We start from the raw sequence: 12,281 nt of genomic DNA on the forward strand, positions 1-12,281 counted from the left end.
AGGCATATATATGCAGTCACCAATTAGCAGCTCCAGAGTCTACCTAGGTATCCATTTCAACAAAGGATATGAAGAGAACAAACACATTAGATGATAGAAGTAATTTAGAAAGTTGCTTCTTTAATAACATGGATATATCTCAAGTAAAACACCCCTTGCTAAAAGGGATAGAAATTAAAACAAATTCTTTGTGATTTGCTGTTGAACAAAAGGTACCAAGAGACCAAAGAAAATGTGATAATTGAAGTAAATTATAAAGCTGTTTAAAATCACGTTCTATTTGAATTATGAAATAAATTTTTGGGGGGTTTCCCATCCCTTTAATTTGCTCACAGTAAATTTTGATTGGAAATATTGCAATAGTTCTATCAAATTATCCATTAGAATGTTCATTTGTGTTACTTATTGTGTTTCAGTGAAGTCATCAGCGTCCCCATGATACCGTTGGGTTTAAAAGAAACAAAAGACCTGGATTTCTCGGAGGCACTAAAAGTAAGTTATATGTAACGCTCACCCAAAGAGGAGGAGACATCTTTACTAAATACTATCTGTTAGCATAAGTTATATGTAATGCTCACCCAAAGGGGATGAGACATCTATACTAAATACTATCTGTTAGCATAAGTTATATGTAATGCTCACCCAAAGGGGAGGAGACATCTATACTAAATACTATCCGTTAGCATAAGTTATATGTAACGCTCACCCAAAGGGGAGGAGACATCTTTACTAAATACTATCCGTTAGCATAAGTTATATGTAATGCTCACCCAAAGGGGAGGAGACATCTATACTAAATACTATCCGTTAGCATAAGTTATATGTAACGCTCACCCAAAGGGGAGGAGACATCTTTACTAAATACTATCCGTTAGCATAAGTTATATGTAATGCTCACCCAAAGGGGAGGAGACATCTATACTAAATACTATCTGTTAGCATAAGTTATATGTAACGCTCACCCAAAGGGGCTGAGACATCTTTACTAAATACTATCTGTTAGCATAAGTTATATGTAATGCTCACCCAAAGGGGAGGAGACATCTTTACTAAATACTATCCGTTAGCATAAGTTATATGTAACGCTCACCCAAAGGGGATGAGACATCTTTACTAAATACTATCCGTTAGCATAAGTTATATGTAACGCTCACCCAAAGGGGATGAGACATCTTTACTAAATACTATCCGTTAGCATAAGTAATATGTAATGCTCACCCAAAGGGGAGGAGACATCTATACTAAATACTATCCGTTAGCATAAGTTATATGTAACGCTCACCCAAAGGGGATGAGACATCTTTACTAAATACTATCCGTTAGCATAAGTTATATGTAACGCTCACCCAAAGGGGATGAGACATCTTTACTAAATACTATCTGTTAGCATAAGTTATATGTAACGCTCACCCAAAGGGGAGGAGACATCTTTACTAAATACTATCTGTTAGCATAAGTTATATGTAACGCTCACCCAAAGGGGATGAGACATCTTTACTAAATACTATCCGTTAGCATAAGTTATATGTAACGCTCACCCAAAGGGGATGAGACATCTTTACTAAATACTATCCGTTAGCATAAGTTATATGTAATGCTCACCTAAAGGGGATGAGACATCTTTACTAAATACTATCTGTTAGCATAAGTTATATGTAATGCTCACCTAAAGGGGATGAGACATCTTTACTAAATACTATCTGTTAGCATAAGTTATATGTAACGCTCACCCAAAGGGGATGAGACATCTTTACTAAATACTATCTGTTAGCATAAGTTATATGTAATGCTCACCTAAAGGGGATGAGACATCTTTACTAAATACTTACTATCCGTTAGCATAAGTTATATGTAATGCTCACCCAAAGGGGATGAGACATCTTTACTAAATACTATCTGTTAGCATAAGTTATATGTAATGCTCACCCAAAGGGGATGAGACATCTTTACTAAATACTATCTGTTAGCATAAGTTATATGTAATGCTCACCCAAAGGGGATGAGACATCTTTACTAAATACTATCCGTTAGCATAAGTTATATGTAATGCTCACCCAAAGGGGAGGAGACATCTTTACTAAATACTATCCGATAGCATAAGTTATATGTAATGCTCACCCAAAGGGGATTAGACATCTTTACTAAATAATATCTGTTAGCATAAGTTATATGTAATGCTCACCCAAAGGGGATGAGACATCTTTACTAAAAACTATCCGTTAGCATAAGTTATATGTAACGCTCACCCAAAGGGGAGGAGACATCTTTACTAAATACTATCCGTTAGCATAAGTTATATGTAATGCTCACCCAAAGGGGATGAGACATCTTTACTAAATACTATCTGTTAGCATAAGTTATATGTAATGCTCACCCAAAGGGGATGAGACATCTTTACTAAATACTATCCGTTAGCATAAGTTATATGTAATGCTCACCCAAAGGGGAGGAGACATCTTTACTAAATACTATCCGATAGCATAAGTTATATGTAATGCTCACCCAAAGGGGATTAGACATCTTTACTAAATAATATCTGTTAGCATAAGTTATATGTAATGCTCACCCAAAGGGGATGAGACATCTTTACTAAATACTATCCGTTAGCATAAGTTATATGTAACGCTCACCCAAAGGGGAGGAGACATCTTTACTAAATACTATCCGTTAGCATAAGTTATATGTAATGCTCACCCAAAGGGGATGAGACATCTTTACTAAATACTATCCGTTAGCATAAGTTATATGTAATGCTCACCCAAAGGGGATGAGACATCTTTACTAAATACTTACTATCCGTTAGCATAAGTTATATGTAATGCTCACCCAAAGGGGATGAGACATCTTTACTAAATACTATCCGATAGCATAAGTTATATGTAATGCTCACCCAAAGTGTATGAGACATCTTATACTAAATACTATCTGTTAGCATAAGTTATATGTAACGCTCACCCAAAGGGGAGGAGACATCTTTACTAAATACTATCTGTTAGCCTAAGTTATATGTAATGCTCACCCAAAGGGGAGGAGACATCTTTACTAAATACTATCTGTTAGCATAAGTTATATGTAATGCTCTCCCAAAGGGGAGGAGACATCTTTACTAAATACTATCCGTTAGCATAAGTTATATGTAATGCTCACCCAAAGGGGAGGAGACATCTTTACTAAATACTATCTGTTAGCATAAGTTATATGTAATGCTCACCCAAAGGGGAGGAGACATCTTTACTAAATACTATCTATTAGCATAAGTAATATGTAATGCTCACCCAAAGGGGATTAGACATCTTTACTAAATACTATCTGTTAGCATAAGTTATATGTAATGCTCACCCAAAGGGGATGAGACATCTTTACTAAATACTATCTGTTAGCATAAGTTATATGTAACGCTCACCCAAAGGGGATGAGACATCTTTACTAAATACTATCCGTTAGCATAAGTTATATGTAATGCTCACCCAAAGGGGAGGAGACATCTATACTAAATACTATCTGTTAGCATAAGTTATATGTAACGCTCACCCAAAGGGGATGAGACATCTTTACTAAATACTATCCGTTAGCATAAGTTATATGTAATGCTCACCCAAAGGGGAGGAGACATCTTTACTAAATACTATCTGTTAGCATAAGTTATATGTAATGCTCACCCAAAGGGGAGGAGACATCTATACTAAATACTATCTGTTAGCATAAGTTATATGTAATGCTCACCCAAAGGGGAGGAGACATCTTTACTAAATACTATCTGTTAGCATAAGTTATATGTAATGCTCACCCAAAGGGGAGGAGACATCTTTACTAAATACTATCTATTAGCATAAGTAATATGTAATGCTCACCCAAAGGGGATTAGACATCTTTACTAAATACTATCTGTTAGCATAAGTTATATGTAATGCTCACCCAAAGGGGATGAGACATCTTTACTAAATACTATCTGTTAGCATAAGTTATATGTAACGCTCACCCAAAGGGGATGAGACATCTTTACTAAATACTATCCGTTAGCATAAGTTATATGTAATGCTCACCCAAAGGGGAGGAGACATCTTTACTAAATACTATCCGTTAGCATAAGTTATATATAACGCTCACCCAAAGGGGATTAGACATCTTTACTAAATACTATCCGTTAGCATAAGTTATATGTAATGCTCACCCAAAGGGGATGAGACATCTTTACTAAATACTATCCGTTAGCATAAGTTATATGTAATGCTCACCCAAAAGGGATGAGACATCTTTACTAAATACTATCTGTTAGCATAAGTTATATGTAATGCTCACCCAAAGTGTATGAGACATCTTATACTAAATACTATCTGTTAGCATAAGTTATATGTAATGCTCACCCAAAGGGGATTAGACATCTTTACTAAATACTATCTGTTAGCAGAAGTTATATGTAACGCTCACCCAAAGGGGAGGAGACATCTTTACTAAATACTATCTGTTAGCATAAGTTATATGTAATGCTCACCTAAAGGGGATGAGACATCTTTACTAAATACTATCTGTTAGCATAAGTTATATGTAACGCTCACCCAAAGGGGATGAGACATCTTTACTAAATACTATCTGTTAGCATAAGTTATATGTAATGCTCACCTAAAGGGGATGAGACATCTTTACTAAATACTTACTATCCGTTAGCATAAGTTATATGTAATGCTCACCCAAAGGGGATGAGACATCTTTACTAAATACTATCTGTTAGCATAAGTTATATGTAATGCTCACCCAAAGGGGATGAGACATCTTTACTAAATACTATCTGTTAGCATAAGTTCTATGTAATGCTCACCCAAAGGGGATGAGACATCTTTACTAAATACTATCCGTTAGCATAAGTTATATGTAATGCTCACCCAAAGGGGAGGAGACATCTTTACTAAATACTATCCGATAGCATAAGTTATATGTAATGCTCACCCAAAGGGGATTAGACATCTTTACTAAATAATATCTGTTAGCATAAGTTATATGTAATGCTCACCCAAAGGGGATGAGACATCTTTACTAAAAACTATCCGTTAGCATAAGTTATATGTAACGCTCACCCAAAGGGGAGGAGACATCTTTACTAAATACTATCCGTTAGCATAAGTTATATGTAATGCTCACCCAAAGGGGATGAGACATCTTTACTAAATACTATCTGTCAGCATAAGTTATATGTAATGCTCACCCAAAGGGGATGAGACATCTTTACTAAATACTATCCGTTAGCATAAGTTATATGTAATGCTCACCCAAAGGGGAGGAGACATCTTTACTAAATACTATCCGATAGCATAAGTTATATGTAATGCTCACCCAAAGGGGATTAGACATCTTTACTAAATAATATCTGTTAGCATAAGTTATATGTAATGCTCACCCAAAGGGGATGAGACATCTTTACTAAATACTATCCGTTAGCATAAGTTATATGTAACGCTCACCCAAAGGGGAGGAGACATCTTTACTAAATACTATCCGTTAGCATAAGTTATATGTAATGCTCACCCAAAGGGGATGAGACATCTTTACTAAATACTATCCGTTAGCATAAGTTATATGTAATGCTCACCCAAAGGGGATGAGACATCTTTACTAAATACTTACTATCCGTTAGCATAAGTTATATGTAATGCTCACCCAAAGGGGATGAGACATCTTTACTAAATACTATCCGATAGCATAAGTTATATGTAATGCTCACCCAAAGTGTATGAGACATCTTATACTAAATACTATCTGTTAGCATAAGTTATATGTAACGCTCACCCAAAGGGGAGGAGACATCTTTACTAAATACTATCTGTTAGCCTAAGTTATATGTAATGCTCACCCAAAGGGGAGGAGACATCTTTACTAAATACTATCTGTTAGCATAAGTTATATGTAATGCTCTCCCAAAGGGGAGGAGACATCTTTACTAAATACTATCCGTTAGCATAAGTTATATGTAATGCTCACCCAAAGGGGAGGAGACATCTTTACTAAATACTATCTGTTAGCATAAGTTATATGTAATGCTCACCCAAAGGGGAGGAGACATCTTTACTAAATACTATCTATTAGCATAAGTAATATGTAATGCTCACCCAAAGGGGATTAGACATCTTTACTAAATACTATCTGTTAGCATAAGTTATATGTAATGCTCACCCAAAGGGGATGAGACATCTTTACTAAATACTATCTGTTAGCATAAGTTATATGTAACGCTCACCCAAAGGGGATGAGACATCTTTACTAAATACTATCCGTTAGCATAAGTTATATGTAATGCTCACCCAAAGGGGAGGAGACATCTATACTAAATACTATCTGTTAGCATAAGTTATATGTAACGCTCACCCAAAGGGGATGAGACATCTTTACTAAATACTATCCGTTAGCATAAGTTATATGTAATGCTCACCCAAAGGGGAGGAGACATCTTTACTAAATACTATCTGTTAGCATAAGTTATATGTAATGCTCACCCAAAGGGGAGGAGACATCTATACTAAATACTATCTGTTAGCATAAGTTATATGTAATGCTCACCCAAAGGGGAGGAGACATCTTTACTAAATACTATCTGTTAGCATAAGTTATATGTAATGCTCACCCAAAGGGGAGGAGACATCTTTACTAAATACTATCTATTAGCATAAGTAATATGTAATGCTCACCCAAAGGGGATTAGACATCTTTACTAAATACTATCTGTTAGCATAAGTTATATGTAATGCTCACCCAAAGGGGATGAGACATCTTTACTAAATACTATCTGTTAGCATAAGTTATATGTAACGCTCACCCAAAGGGGATGAGACATCTTTACTAAATACTATCCGTTAGCATAAGTTATATGTAATGCTCACCCAAAGGGGAGGAGACATCTTTACTAAATACTATCCGTTAGCATAAGTTATATATAACGCTCACCCAAAGGGGATTAGACATCTTTACTAAATACTATCCGTTAGCATAAGTTATATGTAATGCTCACCCAAAAGGGATGAGACATCTTTACTAAATACTATCTGTTAGCATAAGTTATATGTAATGCTCACCCAAAGTGTATGAGACATCTTATACTAAATACTATCTGTTAGCATAAGTTATATGTAATGCTCACCCAAAGGGGATTAGACATCTTTACTAAATACTATCTGTTAGCAGAAGTTATATGTAACGCTCACCCAAAGGGGAGGAGACATCTTTACTAAATACTATCCGTTAGCATAAGTTATATATAACGCTCACCCAAAGGGGATGAGACATCTTTACTAAATACTATCCGTTAGCATAAATTATATGTAATGCTCACCCAAAGGGGATGAGACATCTTTACTAAATACTATCTGTAAGCATAAGTTATATGTAATGCTCACCCAAAGGGGATGAGACATCTTTACTAAATACTATCCGTTAGCATAAGTTATATGTAATGCTCACCCAAAGGGGAGGAGACATCTTTACTAAATACTTACTATCCGTTAGCATAAGTTATATGTAATGCTCACCCAAAGGGGATGAGACATCTTTACTAAATACTTACTATCCGTTAGCATAAGTTATATGTAATGCTCACCCAAAGGGGAGGAGACATCTTTACTAAATACTATCCGTTAGCATAAGTTATATGTAATGCTCACCCAAAGGGGCTGAGACATCTATACTAAATACTATCCGTTAGCATAAGTTATATGTAATGCTCACCCAAAGGGGATGAGACATCTTTACTAAATACTTACTATCCGTTAGCATAAGTTATATGTAATGCTCACCCAAAGGGGCTGAGACATCTTTACTAAATACTATCTGTTAGCATAAGTTATATGTAATGCTCACCCAAAGGGGAGGAGACATCTTTACTAAATACTATCCGTTAGCATAAGTTATATGTAATGCTCACCCAAAGGGGAGGAGACATCTATACTAAATACTATCCGTTAGCATAAGTTATATGTAACGCTCACCCAAAGGGGATGAGACATCTTTACTAAATACTATCCGTTAGCATAAGTTATATGTAACGCTCACCCAAAGGGGATGAGACATCTTTACTAAATACTATCTGTTAGCATAAGTTATATGTAACGCTCACCCAAAGGGGAGGAGACATCTTTACTAAATACTATCCGTTAGCATAAGTTATATGTAACGCTCACCCAAAGGGGATGAGACATCTTTACTAAATACTATCCGTTAGCATAAGTTATATGTAACGCTCACCCAAAGGGGATGAGACATCTTTACTAAATATTATCCGTTAGCATAAGTTATATGTAACGCTCACCCAAAGGGGATGAGACATCTTTACTAAATACTATCCGTTAGCATAAGTTATATGTAACGCTCACCCAAAGGGGATGAGACATCTTTACTAAATACTATCCGTTAGCATAAGTTATATGTAACGCTCACCCAAAGGGGATGAGACATCTTTACTAAATACTATCTGTTAGCATAAGTTATATGTAATGCTCACCTAAAGGGGATGAGACATCTTTACTAAATACTTACTATCCGTTAGCATAAGTTATATGTAATGCTCACCCAAAGGGGATGAGACATCTTTACTAAATACTATCTGTTAGCATAAGTTATATGTAATGCTCACCCAAAGGGGATGAGACATCTTTACTAAATACTATCTGTTAGCATAAGTTATATGTAACGCTCACCCAAAGGGGATGAGACATCTTTACTAAATACTATCTGTTAGCATAAGTTATATGTAATGCTCACCCAAAGGGGAGGAGACATCTTTACTAAATACTATCCGTTAGCATAAGTTATATGTAACGCTCACCCAAAGGGGATTAGACATCTTTACTAAATACTATCCGTTAGCATAAGTTATATGTAACGCTCACCCAAAGGGGAAGAGACATCTTTACTAAATACTATCTGTTAGCATAAGTTATATGTAACGCTCACCCAAAGGGGAGGAGACATCTTTACTAAATACTATCTGTTAGCATAAGTTATATGTAACGCTCACCCAAAGGGGATGAGACATCTTTACTAAATAATATCTGTTAGCATAAGTTATATGTAATGCTCACCCAAAGGGGAGGAGACATCTTTACTAAATACTATCCGTTAGCATAAGTTATATGTAATGCTCACCCAAAGGGGAGGAGACATCTATACTAAATACTATCTGTTAGCATAAGTTATATGTAACGCTCACCCAAAGGGGCTGAGACATCTTTACTAAATACTATCCGTTAGCATAAGTTATATGTAATGCTCACCCAAAGGGGAGGAGACATCTTTACTAAATACTATCCGTTAGCATAAGTTATATATAACGCTCACCCAAAGGGGATTAGACATCTTTACTAAATACTATCCGTTAGCATAAGTTATATGTAATGCTCACCCAAAAGGGATGAGACATCTTTACTAAATACTATCTGTTAGCATAAGTTATATGTAATGCTCACCCAAAGTGTATGAGACATCTTATACTAAATACTATCTGTTAGCATAAGTTATATGTAATGCTCACCCAAAGGGGATTAGACATCTTTACTAAATACTATCTGTTAGCAGAAGTTATATGTAACGCTCACCCAAAGGGGAGGAGACATCTTTACTAAATACTATCCGTTAGCATAAGTTATATATAACGCTCACCCAAAGGGGATGAGACATCTTTACTAAATACTATCCGTTAGCATAAATTATATGTAATGCTCACCCAAAGGGGATGAGACATCTTTACTAAATACTATCTGTAAGCATAAGTTATATGTAATGCTCACCCAAAGGGGATGAGACATCTTTACTAAATACTATCCGTTAGCATAAGTTATATGTAATGCTCACCCAAAGGGGAGGAGACATCTTTACTAAATACTTACTATCCGTTAGCATAAGTTATATGTAATGCTCACCCAAAGGGGATGAGACATCTTTACTAAATACTTACTATCCGTTAGCATAAGTTATATGTAATGCTCACCCAAAGGGGAGGAGACATCTTTACTAAATACTATCCGTTAGCATAAGTTATATGTAATGCTCACCCAAAGGGGCTGAGACATCTATACTAAATACTATCCGTTAGCATAAGTTATATGTAATGCTCACCCAAAGGGGATGAGACATCTTTACTAAATACTTACTATCCGTTAGCATAAGTTATATGTAATGCTCACCCAAAGGGGCTGAGACATCTTTACTAAATACTATCTGTTAGCATAAGTTATATGTAATGCTCACCCAAAGGGGAGGAGACATCTTTACTAAATACTATCCGTTAGCATAAGTTATATGTAATGCTCACCCAAAGGGGAGGAGACATCTATACTAAATACTATCCGTTAGCATAAGTTATATGTAACGCTCACCCAAAGGGGATGAGACATCTTTACTAAATACTATCCGTTAGCATAAGTTATATGTAACGCTCACCCAAAGGGGATGAGACATCTTTACTAAATACTATCTGTTAGCATAAGTTATATGTAACGCTCACCCAAAGGGGAGGAGACATCTTTACTAAATACTATCTGTTAGCATAAGTTATATGTAACGCTCACCCAAAGGGGATGAGACATCTTTACTAAATACTATCCGTTAGCATAAGTTATATGTAACGCTCACCCAAAGGGGATGAGACATCTTTACTAAATATTATCCGTTAGCATAAGTTATATGTAACGCTCACCCAAAGGGGATGAGACATCTTTACTAAATACTATCTGTTAGCATAAGTTATATGTAATGCTCACCTAAAGGGGATGAGACATCTTTACTAAATACTTACTATCCGTTAGCATAAGTTATATGTAATGCTCACCCAAAGGGGATGAGACATCTTTACTAAATACTATCTGTTAGCATAAGTTATATGTAATGCTCACCCAAAGGGGATGAGACATCTTTACTAAATACTATCTGTTAGCATAAGTTATATGTAACGCTCACCCAAAGGGGATGAGACATCTTTACTAAATAATATCTGTTAGCATAAGTTATATGTAATGCTCACCCAAAGGGGAGGAGACATCTTTACTAAATACTATCCGTTAGCATAAGTTATATGTAACGCTCACCCAAAGGGGATTAGACATCTTTACTAAATACTATCCGTTAGCATAAGTTATATGTAACGCTCACCCAAAGGGGAAGAGACATCTTTACTAAATACTATCTGTTAGCATAAGTTATATGTAACGCTCACCCAAAGGGGAGGAGACATCTTTACTAAATACTATCTGTTAGCATAAGTTATATGTAACGCTCACCCAAAGGGGATGAGACATCTTTACTAAATAATATCTGTTAGCATAAGTTATATGTAATGCTCACCCAAAGGGGAGGAGACATCTTTACTAAATACTATCCGTTAGCATAAGTTATATGTAATGCTCACCCAAAGGGGAGGAGACATCTATACTAAATACTATCTGTTAGCATAAGTTATATGTAACGCTCACCCAAAGGGGCTGAGACATCTTTACTAAATACTATCCGTTAGCATAAGTTATACGTAACGCTCACCCAAAGGGGATGAGACATCTTTACTAAATACTATCCGTTAGCATAAGTTATATGTAACGCTCACCCAAAGGGGATGAGACATCTATACTAAATACTATCCGTTAGCATAAGTTATATGTAACGCTCACCCAAAGGGGATGAGACATCTTTACTAAATACTATCCGTTAGCATAAGTTATATGTAACGCTCACCCAAAGGGGATGAGACATCTTTACTAAATACTATCCGTTAGCATAAGTTATATGTAATGCTCACCCAAAGGGGATGAGACATCTATACTAAATACTATCCTTTAGCATAAGTTATATGTAATGCTCACCCAAAGGGGATGAGACATCTATACTAAATACTATCCGTTAGCATAAGTTATACGTAACGCTCACCCAAAGGGGCTGAGACATCTTTACTAAATACTATCCGTTAGCATAAGTTATATGTAACGCTCACCCAAAGGGGAGGAGACATCTTTACTAAATACTATCCGTTAGCATAAGTTATATGTAATGCTCACCCAAAGGGGATTAGACATCTTTACTAAATACTATCTGTTAGTATAAGTTATATGTAACGCTCACCCAAAGGGGAGGAGACATCTTTACTAAATACTTACTATCCGTTAGTATAAGTTATATGTAACGCTCACCCAAAGGGGAGGAGACATCTTTACTAAATACTTACTATCCGTTAGCATAAGTTATATGTAATGCTCACCCAAAGGGGATTAGACATCTTTACTAAATACTATCCGTTAGCATAAGTTATATGTAAT

General features: G+C 35.7%; 1 protein-coding gene across 1 annotated transcript in view; it reads left to right on the forward strand.

Annotated features, from left to right (window-relative positions):
* Positions 1-12,281, forward strand: part of RHPN1 (rhophilin Rho GTPase binding protein 1) — a 284,175-nt gene that overhangs the window by 177,433 nt on the left and 94,461 nt on the right. Inside the window, exon 5 of the mRNA XM_053715422.1 lies at positions 417-492. Within this exon, the coding sequence (XP_053571397.1) occupies positions 417-492 (76 nt within the window). The remainder of the gene's footprint in view (positions 1-416; positions 493-12,281) is intronic.

This window comes from Bombina bombina, chromosome 5 (genome assembly GCF_027579735.1).
Source record: "Bombina bombina isolate aBomBom1 chromosome 5, aBomBom1.pri, whole genome shotgun sequence".
In the NCBI taxonomy this organism is placed as follows: Eukaryota; Metazoa; Chordata; class Amphibia; order Anura; family Bombinatoridae; genus Bombina; species Bombina bombina.